Below are 19374 nucleotides of genomic sequence, written 5' to 3'. Positions count from 1 at the left end.
AGCACATTAAGAAAGACACACAGACCAGCATGATGAGGCCACAGTTGCAAAGAGGTCAGAAGAAACACAGTTACGGGCGCCCAGGACAACAGACCCAGTGAGATAAATACCCCAGCTCTCAAGTCTGTCTTATGGGGGGTGGGGTCTTCTGCGCCACCGCTTCCTGGCCATGGGACCTTGAGCTCCAACCACTGTGGTCTTTGGTTTCCTCATCAGAGAACTGGAGGCAGTAAGAGCTTGTGGTGCTCAGAACAGGGGCTGACACAGGGCAGCTGCTCCTCTCAGGAACATGGAGCCCTCCCTGAGCAGAAAGGGCTGTCAGCAAGTGAGGAAATCACACTTGCTTCCTGCAGTTCTTGCAGGATTCTAGCACCTGCAAGCAGGACTCAGCCCCTCCTGGCTTTCTTCTCCCCAGACCCCTTGTGGCTCAATCCTCAAAGAGTTTTCTAAAAATGTGTAATGGTAGCAGAAATTCCAGGGATCTGACTAATTGTCCTTGTGGGCTGGAGTGGGCGGCAGTGCACACGTGGTTCTTACCATGGCAACTATTTATAGTTCTCTTGCTTATCTTACAAAGTTCCTCAAGGAACATGATACACAGTCATTCATTTGTCTGGGACACATCATTCCTCCACCAGGGTTCTGACTCAGGCTCTCGTCTGGGACAGGGGCCCTGTCTCCTGGCACCCCGTCTTCTGCCTCTCTACCTGGCAGTCCCCTCCCCATACACTTAGCAGCCTCTCTCACAGTACAGAATCACTGAGCTGAGGGCTGCTTCACTCCACACTGAGAATTCCAGGGAAGCAGGAACAATGTTTGGAAACACATGCACAGATGCTTATAGGATGGCTGTGCTGGCGGTCAGACAAGGAGCCGCGTGGTCACGGAACACGGTGATTAATTTTATCCTGTGTACAGTTCTCACTTGGTGCAGGCTCGTGCCCTGGTGCTTCACTAAATGCTTGGCACACTGGTGAGAAATGTGCAAGCAATCAAAGCTCCTGTCTTTGACAAATCACTACCTATATTTCATGCAGTGGAATACCAGTTCAGCTGATGAAGTGGGCTGTCAAGCCATGAAAAGATATGCAAGAACCTTAAATACTTACTTACTAAATGAAAGAAGCCAATCTGAAAAGGCTGCATACCATATGATTCCAACTTTGTGACATTCTGCAAAAAGCAAACTATGGGGACAGTAAAAAGATGAGTGGATGCCAGGGACTAGACAACAGATGCAAAGGTGGAGCTTTAGGGCAGGAACACTGTTCTTTGTGCTACTGCAGTGGTGAATAAATATAATTATGTGGCATGCACACTACGTTACTTCAGTCGTGTCTGACTCTTTGCAACCCCATGGACTGTAGCCTGGGGATTCAGGCTACAGAGGATCCTGGCCATGGGATTCTCCAACCAGGCATACTGAAGTGGGTTGCCATGCCCTCCTCCAGGGGATCTTCCAAACCCAGGGATCAAACCCACATCTCTTATATCTCCTGCACTGGCAGGCAGGTTTTTTTATCACTAGCACCACCTGGGAAGCTGCACATGTTATTATAAGTGTTAAGTGTTAGTCACTCAGTTGTGCCCGACTCTTTGCGACTCCATGGACTGCAGCCCACCAGGCTCCTCTGTCCATGAGATTCTCCAGGCAAGGATACTGGAGTGGGTTGCCATTTCCTTCTCCAGGGGATCTTCCCAACCCAGGGATCGAACCTGGGTTTCCTGCACTGCAGGCAGATTCTTTACCGAGTGAGCTACAAGGGAAGCCCACATGTTATTACACATTTGTTCAAATCCTAGAATGTATAACACCATGTAAATTATAAACTATGGTTCATAGTGATAGTGTTAATCACTGAGTCATGTCTGTCTCTTTGTGACCCCATGAACTGTAGCCCGCCAGGCTCCTCTGTCCATGGAACTATCAAAGCAAGAATACTGAAGTGGGTTGCCATTCCCTTCTCCAGGGAATCTTTCTGACCTGGGATCGAACCCGGGTCTCCCACATTGCAGGCAGAGCCTTTACCATCTGAGCCACCAGGGAAGCCGCTGAGGTTAATAATGTATCAGTACTGTCTCATCAAATATAACAAGTGTACCGCACTAATGCAAGGTATTAATCATAGGGGAAATTAGGGAAAAAAGTGGGCACAGGTTAACTCTCTTTACTACTTGTCTAATTTTTCTGTAAGTCTAATACTGGCCTGAAAAATAAAGTCCAGTAATTATCTGGAAGATGTGTTTGTTAGGAGAACAAAAGCAAAAGCCCTATGTAATATCAGAAGTTCGAGTTTTAAAAACAGCAATCACTAGGAGGACTATCCAGAAGTCAAGCATGTCCTGCATCTTCCACATCCCCTACAGCCATGCAATGACACCCACCACCTGGCTGGCCCCAGGGTGTCTTCCAGAAAACGAGAGAGGGCTCCGTGCAGTGGGGCTCCCCAAACCCCACCTCCCGGGGCCATCACAATAAGCCCCACTGAAGGCTGACATCACTTAAGAGCTACACAATCAACACCCCCATCTTATTTATACTAAGTACCTTCTCTTGTCAGGCACTCACTGTCCTTCACAGAAAACAACAGTTAAAAAAGACAAGTCCTCAGGGAGGAGACATCAACTAACACAAACTTCATAAACTGTATTCTTCATTAGAAAGTGAGCATGGGGCTCCCCACTTCAAACGAGCAAGCACCTCAGTTCAGGAGAGCAAATGTCAAGCAACAGCTCTATATTCCCGCCAGAAAAGAGCCTCTGGTCCAGGGAATCGATTACCAGCCCTACTGTCTGTTTTAACACACACTGCTGTGAAATGCAGACAGCACACATGTCTGCAGAAGGACCTAGAGTTAGAATGAATTTGCAAACAAAAATGCACAAGAAGTACCAACTGAAAGAAAAGAGGATGGTCTGGGAGGAAGGCAACCTTTCCATACAAAGAAAACTAATGTTTACATCAAGAACTACAAACACCTGCTATAGTAAAGACCTTCAAGTGGACACACTGACACGTGTCCCTTCAACGCCGCTCAAACCAAATCCCAGGATGGGAACCACATGGAAATCCCATACATTTCCTTAGAATAAGAAAGAGGGAGGCAGCTGACCACAGTCTGGCAGAACCATGAAGCAATCAACGGTGAGGACACAGCATGTTCTCACGTGGACCGCTCTGCTCCGCATCAGGGACACGAGCAGCCTACAGCCTGACCAGAGACAGAAACCAGGGCTTCTCTGGAGGGGCCACATCCAGCACTGGAGCTCCCATGGCTGCAGGCTCTGCCTGCCTCCCCGCCCAGGATGAAGACACCAGGTAACCGTGCCGAGGGCGGCCGTCCTGGGTTCAGGTCGGGTCAGTGACGGTGGGACAGGCTCACCTGCTTTCTCTCCCCACCTCCTCTGATCACAGGCCTCACCATGCCGTCTGGGTCTTCTGCTATTTTCATCTGACAACAGGAAATGCCACGGTGCTCGGTCATTTGCAGGTGGCCCTGGCCATCCTCAGCAGGAAGGAGCCAGTGCTGCCTCAGCATTTGGCCTCTGCAGGGCCAGTTCCATCTCACAGAAGGAGCTGAAAACTGAGCAGGCCCACAGCTCCCGGAGTGCATGGCCCCCACGCTCTGAGGGACTGGGCAGCGCCCCCCTCACTGAGCCCCTTGCCTGCTGTGTGAGGGGGCCTGAACCGGCGGCAGCGGATGAAAACAGGGTTGCGTCACCTCCAGCAGGGCAACCTCACGGGGATGTCGGTGGCTCAATCACAGCAGGGCCAGGCACCTGCAGGTCCTCCTCCCCAGCCCTCACCGGCCCGCACAACCCCGGTAGCTGGTGAGCGTCCTGTCGGTGCCTGGAGCGCTGGGTCCCAAGGAGGCCAGGCCACACGGGCACAATCTTCTAGTTTGGTGGCCACAGGGGCCAAACTCCACATTCCTCTCCTAGTAGAAACGTCTCCCCTTTCTCACCAGAAGGAGCCTGGGAGTGCAGGTGACACATGATGTGGGAGGGACAGGGCAGGAGGCTGAGCCAGCGCCCACTAGTGACTAAGGAAGCCCCAGAGAGGCCCCAGAGACCAGACTTTATGGCCTGTTGTGGCTCTGTGTGGGGCCGAGTCACCATTACCAAGGGCAACCACAAACAAACAGGGCTGCACCCGGCACACCTGGCGACGTGGCGCCGGCTGCCTGCTAGTATCAGCACCCTGTCCCAAAGCCAGTGGGTGGGCAGGTGAGGACAGAGGTGGGACGGGGGCCCTTGCACCCAAAGTGACTGTGCAGCAGGAAATGGTGAGTATATGAGGGTGAGGGAGGGTGTAAGAGTGTGGGGAGTGTGTGAGAGAGGGTGTACAGAAGTGAGTGTCTGTGAACAAGTGTGTAAGGATGAGAATGTGGGCGAGAGTTGTGTGTGTGTCCCTGTGTGACTGTGTGTCTGTCCGAGTGTGTGAGTGTGCATGTGTGTACACACTACAAAAGCCCAGCCCAGCACTTCACCTCCCTGAAGAACCATGGTGCTGAGTGGGCACCCCAAGGCCGAGCCCAGGTTTGCGGCTCTGCTCGTGTCTGGAGATGAATCCTGCAGGGAGACCACACTTCAAATCTCCATGCACCTCACAGAGATTTCCTTCTCACATGTTTTCCTCCTCAGGGATACAGCTCTGCTGCCACTGTTTCTTCTTAAATTTTACTTTGGACAAAGGCACAGAAAGAGTGGCATTTTTCTCACCAGCTTCTCCAAAAGCATCACTGATGCGCTGCACATCACTGTGTGCATGGAGGAGAGTTTAACCTCCAGAACCATTGAGAATCCCAACTGTGCTGAGTCCCATGAATGAGCTCCCCAGAAGCCCACAGACACACGTGCCCTAGAGCGTGTGGCACATACCATGTGCCACCACCACTCCAGCCTGGTCTCTCCTCCTGCCATTTATTCCCGCTTATTTCCCAGATAATTCTGCCCACAGATGAATCCCTCCAGGTTGGCATCAGGCCAGCCTGAGCAGATCCAACCTGCGCCAGGATCTTGTAAAGACAGATCGGTTCAACAACAGCAGCCAACAGTGATCAAAATGCATTCAGAAACTGGACATGTGTGCAGAGATAGACCCATTCTCCATCACAGAAGTGCAACACGAGCGAACAGGGTGAACCGATTGGCTCGCAGGTGGGACTGAAGACAGTCCGCTGAGCTACGCCAAGTACAAAAGCCTCACTCTAGGCACACATTGCATCGTTAAATAAAATTACTTTAGCACAGTTATTTGAATTCTAACCCAGGCTGTGTAAAATCTGGAGTAAAGTTTACCTCTGTTTTATCTTTGCAAAGATAAAGACTTTGCAAAGGAAACTCACAATGAGATCAAGATTGAAGCAATTTCTTTTCCACGTCAGCCTGTTAAGTCACACACAGGCCACCTTCTCCCCCTTGCACTCCAGACCAGAAGCTGGAGAAACGGATATGGATGCACTGGCTGAGGGGACTTTACAGTAACGGTGGACATACTGGCCAAGGCGACTTTACAATAACGGTGGATACACTGGCCGAGGCGACTTTACAGTAACAGTGGATACAGTGGCCAAGGAGACTACAGTAACGATGGATCACTGGCTGAGGGGACTTCACAGTAATGGGGTGGGGGTGACACCTCCCTTGTCTCTGCACAGGGCAGCAGTCTGGTAGGAGGAGGAGCAGAAACTTTATTATCATCTTTATGTTGTATGACTGCACAGCTTCAGCTTCTTTCATTTCATGTTACTGATGGATAAAGTAGCAAAATGTTTTCTGTGCCCATTACAGAGGACATGCAAAAGCTACTTTCACACCTCACCTTGTCTTTCCTCTGTGTGATTTCCTCTTGTAAGGACACCAGTTGTGTAAGGACAGGGCCACCCATAGGATTCCACTATACCTTCACCACCTCTTTAAACCTAGACAGCATATTAAAAAGCAGAGACAATCACTTTGCTGACCAACGTCCATCTAGTCAAAGCTATGGTTTTTCCAGCAGCCCTGTATGGATGTGAGAGTTGGACCATAAAGAAGGCAGAGCATTAAAGAATTGATGCTTTTGAACTGCGGTGCTGGAGAAGACTCTTGAGAGTCCCTTGGACAGCAAGGAGAGCAAACCAGTCAATCCTAAAGGAAATCAACCATGAATATTCATTGGAAGGACTGATGCTGAAGCTGAAACTCCAATACTTTGGCCACCTGATGTGAAGAGCCGACTCATTGGAAAAGACCCTAACGCTAGAAAAAATTGAGGGCATGAGAAGGGACAGAGGATGAGATGGTTGGATGGCATGATCAACTTAATGGACATGAATCTGAGCAAACTCCAGGAGACAGTGAAGGACAGGGAAGCGTGGTGTACTCCAGTCCATGGGGTCCCAAAGAGTCGGACAGGACTGAGGGACTGAAAGACAACAACACAGCCTCTTAAAAGACCCTATTTCCAAGTACATTCACATTTTGAAGTCCTGGGGGTTGAGGTAACTACCTATACATTTGGGTATGGGACTACATTCGTCCATAGAACCCACCATCAAAGACCTGAGAGGGCCAATGGGGAATGAAGGCCATTCTCAAGTCATCCAGGCCGATTTGGGCAGGTGGTCTGTAAAAACGCTCCTCTGGGGTGGGGGAACTCCAGTGAAGGGTCCAATACAAACCTCCAAAGAATTACAGGCTCCATGCAAAGGGATGGCTCCCAAAATGCCAATCTTCAAGGCTTTATTAACTTATTTGCCTCCTTCAAGCACTTTTCCTTAACTTTATCAGGCGTGACCCTGGAATCCCTAATTAGGTTCACATTCCTCAGGAAACTGTTCTCCCACCGAGAGTTAAAGCCTAATTTAGCCTGTCTAATCCACATGAGAACACACTGCCCTACAAATGCAATTAAGCCTTATGGGTCCTGCCTGTCCCCTCACAGTCCCTGGATGCAGGTGGGGGTGCGGGGGGTGGGTAGTGGAGAGAGAGAAGGAAAATCACTGGGATCATTTCACTATAGTTTCCCTTAGATAAGTCTTCTAAAAACTATTTTTATTTTTCCAATAATTTCTTGCAAGAAGCCCAGGCATGGCACAACACCCCCCCCCTTCACTGTGTCCCAACAAGCAAGGCACTTTAAAAAACACTGGGTGACAGAGGAGGGGCTCAGATGTCAGTGGTAGAATGAAGAAGATGGGGGAGAGAGTGTGTACTCTGGGAGTCCACTGCTTCACGTGCAAAGGCCAGCAAACTCAAGCTGCGTGCAAGCAAGTGGAGGGCCCCAGCGGCACAGAGGACTGCACAGCGCCGAGCACACACCAACTCCCCACCTGTGATGTGACCACACAGATGCCCCCACCATCAAAACACATCAAGTGGGACATTTATGATCAGTGACCTTTCTGAATGCATGCTTCAGTGTCAAACAAAAGTTTATTTTAAAATACATATCTTAGTTTCAAGGGCCAGAGAGTCAGCTACGGAAGAACAGAAAAAGCTTAGGACTCTGCTTCAGAGACTGACATGCAGTTACTAGAATGCCCCCTGCTCTCTCCCAACTGGAGAGGGACTCAGGTGGCCCCCTGCTGTCTGAACTCAGTCTTCCTTGCCTGTGAAATGGATACTATCACCTTACAGGAGGGATGTGAACTTAGAGATCTCAGGAAAGGCTGTCAAGATACACACTATCAGATTGTGATGGAAACTCCTGTCCCTCCAAGAGGACCATCCTGTCGGGTTGGAAGGATTCTGTCTGTCTCTCCCAACAGACATCCCACAGCAGTGGTCAGACGGCATTTCCTGAGGATGCAGCTGCAGCAGCAAGACTGCCTCTGTCATCACCTTCAAGGAGGAGGAACAGGAGGGCGTCTCCCTGACCCCCTGTTCACCAAGACGGGCCTGGGAGAAGTGCTGAGAAGTGCTGTCCCACAGCATGGCCCGTGACCACACGGACAGATGCAGCTCCCCAGAACTCCATATGCTTCTGGGAAGGATATGTGTAGATGGCATGTCTGGCAGTTAATGCTGAGAAAACAACTCAACCTGTGGTCTTAGCAAGTAAAGGTCCACATTAAGCAAAATGTTTTGCTTTGTTCCTGCTCAAAATAAAGGTGAAGATCCTGACTGATGAAAAGGCACATGGGGATGACTGGATGGGACCCAAGCCCCCATGGCAGGACATTCCCAAGGACCCCAAACAGGAGGGCAGAAACGGCACCTCATACAGCTTGCCTTGGCTTGCTGCTGTGTTGCTCAGCCCTCATGCCCACACCGGTCAGTACTCCACAGGACAGCTGCATGCATCCTTCTAGGGGGCTGCGCCTGTCATGCCCAGAAAGGCAGGCGTGCTTCCCATCACACAGGCACCCCAAGAATGAAGCAGCCCCACCCCAGGGTGCATGCTAGCCCAAGGTGGGCAGGCCACACACAGTGCCCTGCCCTCCCTGGAGCACAGGGATCCAGCACAGTGTCGGACTCCACACTGCAGCTCCACTCCCCCGTCACCTTCCCTCTCCATCCACAGGGGCATCTCTCCCCTCTGAGCCCCTTCGGCTGGTTCCTTCTCTGAGAAAGACCACCTTTCCCTTCCTACCCAGTCATGCCCCTACTTCAAGGATGGACTACAGGATCCTTCTTCAGGAGACACACAGATAAGATAGATATATTTGCTCCCTGACCAAGCCCTTCCTCCCATCAACACTTCTCCTTCCCCTCTCTTCCCACTAAGCCTCTACCCCTCCCCCAACAAGCCCTTCCCCTCTCCCCCAGCAAGCCTCTACCCTTCCCCAGCAAGCCCCTCCCCCTTCCCCACTTAGCCCCTCCCCTCTCTGCCAGAAAGCCCCTCCCCTCCCCTTTCCCCCACAGCAAGTCCCTCTCCCTCCCTTCTTCGGCAACTTAGCCCCTCGTTCCCCTCCCCTCTCCCCTGCACCAGGCACCAAGCTCTTTCCTTCTCTCTCATTCTACAAGGACACCTGCAAGGCTGGGAAGTCTTTGCAGACAGCAACACAGGAAAAAGGACCCTTCCCTCAGGCTTAAACATCTCAACCAGAACAGCCTAAATAACAACACTTTGTTGTACAAGTTGGGTGGAGCCAGGAGAAACAGAGTCAGGAGCTACACCAAAAATTCAGGACAAATACTGTGTGTTTTTGCTTTTTTTTAAAAGAAGAGCTTAGAAATGGTATGACACCACCCCCATAACTTTTTAACACTCTCCTTGTTACAAAGAGGAAAGGAAGAAAAGGCAACTACAGAAGCGACCGTTTTTAAGGACAGAAATGGTACCTTCCACAAAGGGGGAATACCAAGGAAATTTCTCAAAAAATATTTTGTCAGAAGTATCTAAGAATAGTACAATGAATAACCTGGTTTTTGCCAACTGTCCTTTGATCCAGGGAAGGGTTGACAATAAAAGGGAGAAAAAAATGACAAATTTTAATAGATCATAACTTATCATCAAATCTCAGAAGAAAAACTTAAAAATTTAGCATTAGGCTGCATAGACATGGCCAGCTAGCTCACTTTGAATGTCCACACAAACATGTCCCACTAAACCCACAGGAGTTCACCCTGATGAAGCTAAACTTCCATCCACATTTGCAAAATCCTGCTAATGGTGTCACTCTCCACCCAGAATCCCAAAAGGAAAGCCTAAGAACTGTCAGCAACCCTGTCCCCATCTGGCCAGGACACCAATCCTATCTGCCAGTTCTTCCCCTAAATGCCCACAAGTTCCTTCCAGCAGCCTCCTCTGCCAGAACAGGCTTCCACCCTTGCTGGGCACCACTAAGCTTCCAGAGGGCCTCCTACATCTGGGCAACTCCCCAAAAAACACTTATTAAATGTAAAGAAGGAAACCTCACAAGGACAGAATCTCTGACTTCATAGCCTATGTGAGCCACTCATACAGTCTACCTCCCATCCTCCAAAAAGAAGCCCTTATGAGTTTATTCTAATGATGGTCTAAGCAGAGGAAGGGGAGGCCGACAGCCCAGAGCCCAGTGCCCAGCTCTGCTAGGACAGAAAGGAGGCTAGCTGGCTCTGGAAGTTCCTGGGGGACTAAGGAGTTGAAAGGTGCAGAGATACACAGGACACATGAAAAGGCCAGAGTCAAAACACTTAGAAACACACAAAAATGAACTGTGCCAGCTGTACCCAGAGGTGACCAGAGGGCATCCCAGGAGCTATTTCTGTGCTTGAAGGAAGATGAGAGGCAGGCACTTCCTGAATCCTGGCTCAAAATAAATAGCTTTCCTAAAGAAAAAACAAAGCACAGAGTGCAACTGGAGTTTAATTTTACAGATTAAAATGTGAAGGCAGGGACTCAAATGCTTAGTTGATTATTTCTATCCTGCTGCTAAAAAAGGAGAAATGGGTTTTTTAAATATGACACCTATCCTCTAGAAGTAGCTACACAAATGTAAAACCAGCAACTTGATTAGAAATGTCCTTCTCTGGTTACGACTGAAAGCAATTCTGGACAAGAGGCCTGAAGATGCCAACACAGACCCCTGTGAAACACCCATAGACACACTCTGGTCATCACCAGGGCTGGGTGAGCCACATTTTGGGTTGTGACCTCAGTGCTGGCCCTCTGTTCTCAGAGGCCCTAACCCTCAAGGTGCGGCCCATAGACACACATGCTAGGAGGTGGCTTGCAGTGGGGGTGGGGGTGGGGGAGCTGCCCCAAGGCACAGGGTGTCCAGATATGGGGGGAACAGGTCCAAAGCCAACACCCTGAGCATAGGACCTACAGAGATCCCTGAGGCCCACCCACAGGGGATAGAGGACAATGAAGTTATGCAAGGTTTTGTCACTTCTCCCAGCCTGAACCTAGTGCTTAGGATGCAACAGACAGAAAAGCAGCAGAGAGAAGATCTCAGAGAACAAGAGCTGGCCTGAACCTGCTCTACTGGATGGGTCGTGTCACTGGCCAGAGTTGGAGCTCACTCCCAAAGTCACCCGGGAAGTCCCAGGAACCTGCCTCTTCGTAGACCACATGCTAGGACCCAGAACAGACAGCATGGGCATGGAAGGAGGGCACCATGAGGACCATCTACTGATGCACAGAGGCACCTAGGCATCTAGGGCAGACTGCCTTACTCCTTTTTGCAGGAAGAGACACCCACACTCACAGAGCTGCCATGGGGCCATCAGAACCCAGCCCCAGGTCCAAGGGCCACCTCCCCTTTGGGTCTCATGGCTTTAGGAGATGTTTCTGACAGCTACATGTGGACATTTCCATTTTCTACTTCTATTCTCCCAAAAGGAGTGCAGGTTACAGGGAAATATCAATACATAATCATCTATTACAGAATCTCATGAACCAGTGAATCCAGTCGCACCCAGAAAGGAGGGAAATAGTCACTGAGTGCTTTTCCTTGTTTTTGTTTACATTTGAGTGACAGGTGCTCACAGCAGCCTGGCCCCGGGACAGCTCTTCCTCCACGACATGTCCCAGGCTGCACAAGGCACAATCCACAGCCGGACTCCCACACTGCTGTCTGACCCAGGACAAGCACACACTCCATGGTTACTCTCCTCACAAAGGGTGATGTCTGCTTTGAACTGAGGAGTCCTGGGTGCCCTTGCTCTGTCAGCAGAGCCCAGCTGCACCCACATCCTGATGCTTTGCAGGCAAGGCACCTGTCCTCTCCCGTCTCCGGCCTCAGCAAGCAAGCTTGTTTGACTGCATTTGACCATCTGTTGTGTAACTAAATTCCCCTTTGTGATTCCAATAATTAACTGGGATCAATTTGCTAAAAAAAAAAAATTTCAAAACATTATAGTAATCATTCCTCCCTTTCCCCCAAATCCTACAGATGTGGGGGACACAGGGCAATGGCTAATTTGTCAGGGGCCCCCACCCAAGTGGCCTCTCTATAAAGGACTATAAGTTGTACTGGGTTAAGATGATGGTGAGGGAAGGGCTGTTTTTTAACAAACCTTCCCAGATATACACATTTAAATGACAGCGGCTCTTCAAAAGTCACCTTGAGACACTTTACACATATTCCAGTTATTGTGTTATCAATTAAAGCTGACGAAACTAAAACCCTGTTGCAACTGCCTTCTGGTCTGAGTCAAGTCCTGGGGAAGAGGCACGACTACAGGTGGGGACGACCAGCACAGCGTTCCAGTGCCAGGACCCACCTTGGGATTCACCAAACACCAAGTCCTCTCCTAAAGCAGGGAGCCATGCCACTAATGAAGTCACAAAATACATGCTCCCAGGATTTCAAAAGGTATTCTGGGAAACTTGAGCAATGCCCAGGCTCAGGTACCCCTCCCCTCACAGATGAGGTTGCCAACCAAGAATTTGTGACAACTGACCCCAGAGGATCTCCTACCCAAGGGCTTGGCTCCCAGGCTGGAGTGAGAAGGATGTGGTTCAAAAGTAGGCTCCCAGGGTGTCCCCAGTGTCCTAGCCTAAATAACAAAGTACATTAGGACCCACAGCGGCCCAGGCTTCCTCCTGCTGCCTTCCGCACCCCCAGAGGACCCTAGTCCATTAGGTAACTAGCCAAAAGACTGAATGTCCAGCCAGGGAGTACAGGTTCACATTAGGTATGTGTGAAGGCCGCCTTCTTAGTCACTGTGCCATGTGGAATGAAAAGTGATGATTTAGAGAAAGCAGAAGAGCATATTTGTATATTACACGATTTATGTAAAATAAATCTATTTCAAAATAAGATTATAATTTCCTTCTTGGCTTTTCTGGGGAAGGACTAGTTAATTCTACATAAATATAGTTTTATAGCTTAAACTTAGGCTGCACTAGAGAACAAATCAGTCGTGAAGGAGTGAGACAGTCAACTACACAGTCACGTGATCATATCACCTGGCCACATGCCTCCACCAGCTTCAACAGCCTGCTTCCTCTCGTGTAATGTCTGCCAGTCTGTCCAGTGCCCAGCAGGGGCTGGTAAGGCCCACACACACAGAAGTGAAAATAAAAGGTCACACCAGAACCACCAATAGCAGCGTTGTTCATGGGATGAGCTTCTCCAGATTACAGTGATTCCACCCTGCTGGCCACTTTCTACACCTTGGAGGAGAGCTCCATGACCCCACAATCAAATCATTTGGGATTTAAAAACATGAATTTTGCATACAGAGGAAACTGCCATGCTTATATAAAATAGCACTCTCCTAGCACAGCTGCATGGGTGTCCCTAGTGGCAAAGTGGTAAAGAATCTGCCTGCAATGCAGGAGACCCAGATTCAATCCTTGGGTCAGGAAGATCCCCTGGAGGAGGGCATGGCAACCCACTCCAGTATTCTTGCCTGCAGAATCCCATGGACAGAGGAGCCTGGCAGGCTACAGTCCATGGAGTCACAAAGAATCGGACACGACTGAAGTGACAAGCAGCAGCGGCACAGCTGCATATGGCTTGTTGACTGACGAGCAGATCCAGAACTGCCCAGTAGGAATTCACACACTGGGCTGTTCCCCAAACTCTGGCCTTAGAGTAACAGTTTCCAGTGGGACAATAGCTGCAGCCATGAACATGACTTTAGCAAAATGAAATGTGTCAAGTGACTTTTCTACTAATTCAGTTCAGTTCAGTTCAGTCGCTCAGTCGTGTCCGACTCTCCGCGACCCCATGAACCACAGCATGCCAGGCCTCCCTGTCCATCACCAACTCCCGGAGTACACTCAAACTCATGTCCACAGAGTCGCTGATGCCATCCAGCCATCTCATTCTCCATCGTCCCCTTCTCCTCCCGCCCCCAACCTTTCCCAGCATCAGAGTCTTTTCCAGTGAGTCAACTCGTCGCATGAGGTGGCCAAAGTATAATGAGTCAAAAAAAGATCAGTAAGGACAGTCTAACAGGAAAGGGGTCTTAAAGGAAAAGAAACAAAATTGCCCAGAAGAAGAGCAGAACTTACTAGGGCTTGCTGGGTCTTCTGATCCCGGTGACAATGTGCAGAAAACAAGACAGGGAAGCAACAAAGATGTCCTTCACTAGGCGAACAGATAAATAAACCACGCTACATCCAGACAATGTAATGTTATTCAACACTAAAAAGAAATGAGCTATCAGACCATAAAAAGACATGGAGGAAACTTAAATGTATACGACTAAGTGAAAGAAGCCAGCCTGAAAAGGCTACATACTGTATGCTGCCACTTAGTTGCTCAGTCATGTCCGACTCTCTGCGGCCGCATGGACTGTAGCCCACCAGGTTCCTCAGTTCACGGAATTTTCCAGGCAAGAATACTGGAGTGGGTTGCCATTTCCTCCTCCAGAGGATCTTCCTGACTCAGAGACCGATCCTGCTTCTCTTGCATTCTTCTACATTGGCAGGCGGATTCTTTACCACTAGCGCCACCTGGGAAGGCCCTATACACTGTACGCTTCCAAATATATAATGTTCTAGAAAAGGTAAAACTATGGAGACTGTTAAAAGAGCAGCCATTTCCTGGGGTTATGGGGGAGGAGGGATGAGCAGGTGGAGTACAGAGGATTTTTAGGGCAGTGAAACTACTCTAATGATACTGTAACGATGGAAACATGTCAGTATATGTTTGTTCAATTCCACAGAATGAACAACACCAAGAGTGAACCCTAAATAAACTATCAGTTCAGTTCAGTCGCTCAGTCGTGTCCGACTCTCTGGGACCCCATGAATCACAGCACGCCAGGCCTCCCTGTCCATCACCAACTCCCGGAGTTCACTCAAACTCATGTCCACAGAGTCGGTGATGCCATCCAGCCATCTTATTCTCTGTCATCCCCTTCTCCTCCCACCCCCAACCTTTCCCAGCATCAGAGTCTTTTCCAGTGAGTCAACTCTTCGCATGAGGTGGCCAAAGTATTGGAGTTTCAGCTTTAGCATCAATCCTTCCAATGAACACCCAGGATTGATCTCCTTTAGAATGGACTGGTTGGATCTCCTTGCAGTCCAAGGGACTCTCAAGAGTCTTCTCCAACACCACAGTTCAAAAGCATCAATTCTTCGGCGATCAGCTTTCTTCACAATCCAACTCTGGACTTCAGTTAATAATAATGCATTGATATTGGCACATCCATTGTAACAAGTGCATCATACCTGGCTGTGTGGATGTTGATGGTAAGAGGGATATATAAATTCTTCCTACTTAGCACTCGATTTTATCATTTTACTATCAATTTTTTAAAAATCAAAAGCCAAATATCAAAACACAGGCACCCACCTGTCTACCAAAGGTGGATTAGTGAAATCCTCTACCCAGACTGGCCCCGCCCCCTAGTCAGTCCTGGACGGGCGGCCTGGACCTGAGGTCAGCAAACTACATCTAGGTACCCAGCTCGGGGCCTGACTGACAGCAAATCAGGAAACGTTTGTTGAATTGGGCAGTTTAAAAATTAACCACCTCTTTCCTTAGTGCAAGGAGTGGGAGGAGGAGGGAAGGGAAGTGTAAACATTCAGTGAGAAGCCAGGTCAGGGTTTGCAGGTAGGACATGGCTCTCAGGTCCTGTTCCCCCAGTGGGCAGTATGACTCTTTCAAGGCTCAGGGTCACCTGTAAGGCTGGGACGTGGACACAATGACCTCCGAGGGAGGCTGTGATGATCAAAGCTAGAAAAGCCACAGCTCAGCACATTACTGACAATCCCTCAACACCGTAGCTGGTTTCCATGCCTTGTGAGCACCCATTAGGAGCCAGTCACTGGTTAGTACTTCGTTATCGATCTCATGTCACCCAAAACCACCCTGTTGGATTACAATCACCCATCATGTTTCAGATGAGACTGTTAAACTGTCTGTGTACGCGAGGACCTGGGGTGGTGAACACACAGACCCTCACAGGCTCTGTGCTCGACCAGCCAGGACTTATGAAAAAATTCTCTTTCCTTTCTGCCAACTCACAGCTCAGCTCCTATATGGGGACTTACATCTGCAAAAACCTAGTGGAGGTATAGTGTTCACACCCACTCACCAAAGCTCAAGGAACCCCATCTCTGCCACGTCTACGGGGTGCCCGACTAGTGACCCCATCCCCCAAGTGTCTCCTCACCATCCTCTGCCTTCCTGAAACAGCTTTATTTCTTTTCTCCTACTTCCTTTTTTCTCTTACCAATGAGTCAGCCAGAGGCCAGGAAAAAAAACAAGATACAATGCCCAAACAGCTCACGTGGCACCCATGAACAAGCACAGCCTCCCAGGGAGCAAGATATTTGAAATTCCAAACTTCCCAGTAATTATACACAACTCATTCTGCTTCCTTAAAATTTAAATAATTACCATAATTAATAGCTAAAAGCAAGCTGATTCAAGTGGATTGTAGATGTATTATGCACCCATTTTACATGAAGAAACTGAGGCTCCAGAGAACTGGACTTGCTCCAGCAGACAAGAAGGATAAAAGCCCAGGTCTCTGCCTCTCTTGGCCTGCAGGGCCTCGCCTGAGGGGACATACTGCCCAACAGCCAAGAAGAAAGAGACCCTGGTCCTTGCTCAAGGCTCCATTCCCCTGCCTGAGCACCCAGTCCACAGTTCAGTCCCTTTTTTGCAGGGTGGATCTCTCCTTCCATATCTCCGACTCTACCAAGGGGACATCCTGGGCCTGGCTGGGAGCCTCTGATGGACAGCAGCAGGGCCACAACAATGCCAGCAGGACTCACCACACAGTAACACACCACACACTGACATGCATGCTGTGCCCTCTCCTCCAGTGTTCCCAGCACACAGGGGACCCTGGGACCACACCATCCCCCAGTCAGCCATTAGACCAAAGCCTGTGTTTTCAACCAGAGCTTCACCTAAGCTTTCCCAGTCTCAAAGAAATCTGGACACGCACAGTTAGGCACAGACGTGCAGTGATCAAGGACCCAGCCGTGTGGGGGAGCCGTGGCTCAGCTCCTGGGAGACCTAACTGCCCACCCCCCACCCCACCCCATGCTTATCTTCAGGGGCGGCTGAGAATTTATGATCTGCTCAGCAGCACTGGCATTATAGTTCTGGAATAAGAAGAGTCTTTGTTACTGCCAGTGGCCTTCTCTCCCGCCATTCAAAGCTGCGTTATCCAAAAAAAAAAAAAATGAATACGGATACATTTACCCCTCCACCATGATCTAATAAGAATAAAAGCTTAACTATCCCGAGCAAACTTCCAATTACTGTGGCTAGAAATGCCATAATCAGTGATAGTTAAGGCTTTTGGAATATTCTTTGAACCAAAGAATTCAATCCCCTAAGTGGCCGGCACCAGGTCTCCTTTGAGAATTGGTGCCAAGGGCAGCGGGGTTCAGTCTGCAGCGGTGTCAAGAGTGGCCAGCCAGTGTCACATGAGAAAGTCCACACAGGCATACATACATGCTGCACGCTCACACACGTGCACACATGCACGATGACACAGGATAAACAGGGTTCTGGGCATGGCTCTCTCCTCTTGTCTGCCCTATGTGGTGATGTGCATTATACATAACTCATTCCACTTCCTTAAAATTTAAATAATTACCCTAATTAATAGCTAAAAGCAAGCTGATTCAAGTGGATTGTAGATGTATTATTCACCCATTTTCAGTTCAGTTCAGTCACTTAGTCGTGTCCGACTTTTTGCAACCTCATGGAACTGTTGCACGCCAGGCTTCCCTGTCCATCACCAACTCCCGAAGCTCATTTTACACATGAAGAAACTGAGGCTCTGGGGAACAAGCTCCGAAGTACAAAGCTCACTGTAACTCTCAGGGGCTGGGGTTCCGTCCAAACCCTCACCAGGTAGATGGGAGAAAACCCTCTTGGAAATCTGAAATCTACCCCCAGGGTGGCATTGTCCACACCTCCACTGCTTACAGGAATCTCTGCTCTGACACAGTTCCTTGGGTTGAAAGTACATAGCACAATGGAGAGAAGAGCATATCTATTGCAAAGCAGACCTAAAATAACCAAGGTTAGAAATCAGTCACGCCCAGTGGTAAGAGTGAGCAAGAACGCCTGGCCTTGGACAGAAAGGGGAAGCCTTCTCCACAGCGAGATCGGAAGTGACAGCAGAAGTGCCCGAGAGTCCCACCGTGGGGCCTGGTCTTGAACTGACTAAAGCACATATCATGTGACATCTCGGAAGAGAATGGGATTCGGGCAGGGTTGGGTGGGTGGTTGGCCAGCTTGGGGGCTGGATAACAGAGCAGCACTGCACTCTATCCTAGCTTTGCCACTTCCCCATGAGTCCCTAATGCACCATAACAAGAAGTTTAATAGGAAAGTTCGTTCATTTAATCTCTTTCTTGAAAAAAAGCAGGTTTTGATGAGGGCTGGAGAAGGAAATGGCAACCCACTCCAGTGTTCTTGCCTGGAGAATCCCAAGAATGGCAGAGTCTGCTGGGCTTCCGTCTGTGGGGTCGCACAGAGTCGTACATAACTGAAGCGACTTAGCAGCAGCAGAGCGACCTGTAACTCTTCTAGCTTTATGTGTGTGCACGTGTCCGTGTGAATAAGCTGCATGCATGTGTGTGAAGTGTGTGCAGGTATGGGGCATGGGCGAGTGTGGACTGTGTGTGACTACAAATGCATGCCTGTGTGTATGGTGAGGAGAGTGGAGGAAACCAGGATCCTCACATGGAGAGCACACACGTGAAGCCAGCCCACAGTTCCACAAAGCTGGCCTCTAGCACACATTCCTTCCTCTCAGAGCCCAAGGACAAGGAAAGGTTGACCCATGAGGTCCAGAGCAGCGACAAAATCCCAAGACTCTCTAAACCCCATCTCCCTGGACCTCCAGTCACAGGGCGACCTGCAGGGCATCTGAGGAGGTCCCAGAAAGGAGAGGTGATGCATGGGCCCTGGCCCCACTGAAGGTAACATCATACCTGGAATGTGTGAGAGATGCAGACACCGGGACCCACGGAGAAAACCAGGGCCTTATCTAGGGGTGCCTGCAGCTTCCATATGCCATTTCCAGGCCTCCTGCTGCTGCTGCTGCTAAGTCGCTTCAGTCGTGTCCGACTCTGTGCAACCCCATAGATGGCAGCCCACCAGGCTCCTCTGTCCCTGGGATTCTCCAGGCAAGAATACTGGAGTGGGATGCCATTGCCTTCTCCTCCAGGCCTCCTCATTCCCCACTAATCAAAGCTCTGCACCCAACCCAGCACACCAGACCTCAAGTGCTTCGTGGGGCCACCCAGCAATTTAACCCTTCCAGGGAATGCACAAATAAAGGACAACTTTCCTGATTCAGGGTCCCCATACTTCGGGGACTGCCTGAAAATCCCAACCCATCCATGTATGTGCATGCTAAGTCGCTTCAGTCATGTCCAGCTCTTTGCGACCCCATGGATTACAGCCTACCAGACTCCTCTGTCCATGGGACTCTCCAGCAAAGAATGCTGGAGTGGGTTGTCCTTTCCTCCTCCAGGGATCTCCCCAACCCAGGAATCAAACCCACATCTCTTACGTCTCTTGC

At 49.7% G+C, this 19374-nt stretch overlaps 1 protein-coding gene across 9 annotated transcripts in view; it reads right to left on the bottom strand.

Annotated features, from left to right (window-relative positions):
* TNS3 (tensin 3) overlaps nt 1-19374 on the bottom strand; it is a 223622-nt gene that overhangs the window by 147353 nt on the left and 56895 nt on the right. The window contains exon 1 of one of the 9 annotated variants that reach the window (XM_055421060.2): nt 3384-4027. The exons of 7 other annotated variants lie outside the window; for them this stretch is intronic. In XM_055421060.2, coding sequence (XP_055277035.2) covers nt 3384-3614 — 231 coding nt within the window. In that variant the 5' untranslated portion in view covers nt 3615-4027. Of the gene's footprint in view, nt 1-3383; nt 4028-19374 lie in introns of those variants that run through there. One more of the 9 variants, XM_055421055.2, reaches the window with a different exon arrangement.

This window comes from Moschus berezovskii, chromosome 3 (assembly GCF_049115385.1).
Source record: "Moschus berezovskii isolate FMDL1 chromosome 3, NW_MosBer_1.0, whole genome shotgun sequence".
Lineage (NCBI taxonomy): Eukaryota > Metazoa > Chordata > Mammalia > Artiodactyla > Moschidae > Moschus > Moschus berezovskii.
The sequence above is the reverse complement of the archived record's forward strand: the minus strand, read 5'-3'. Positions and strand labels throughout refer to the sequence as shown.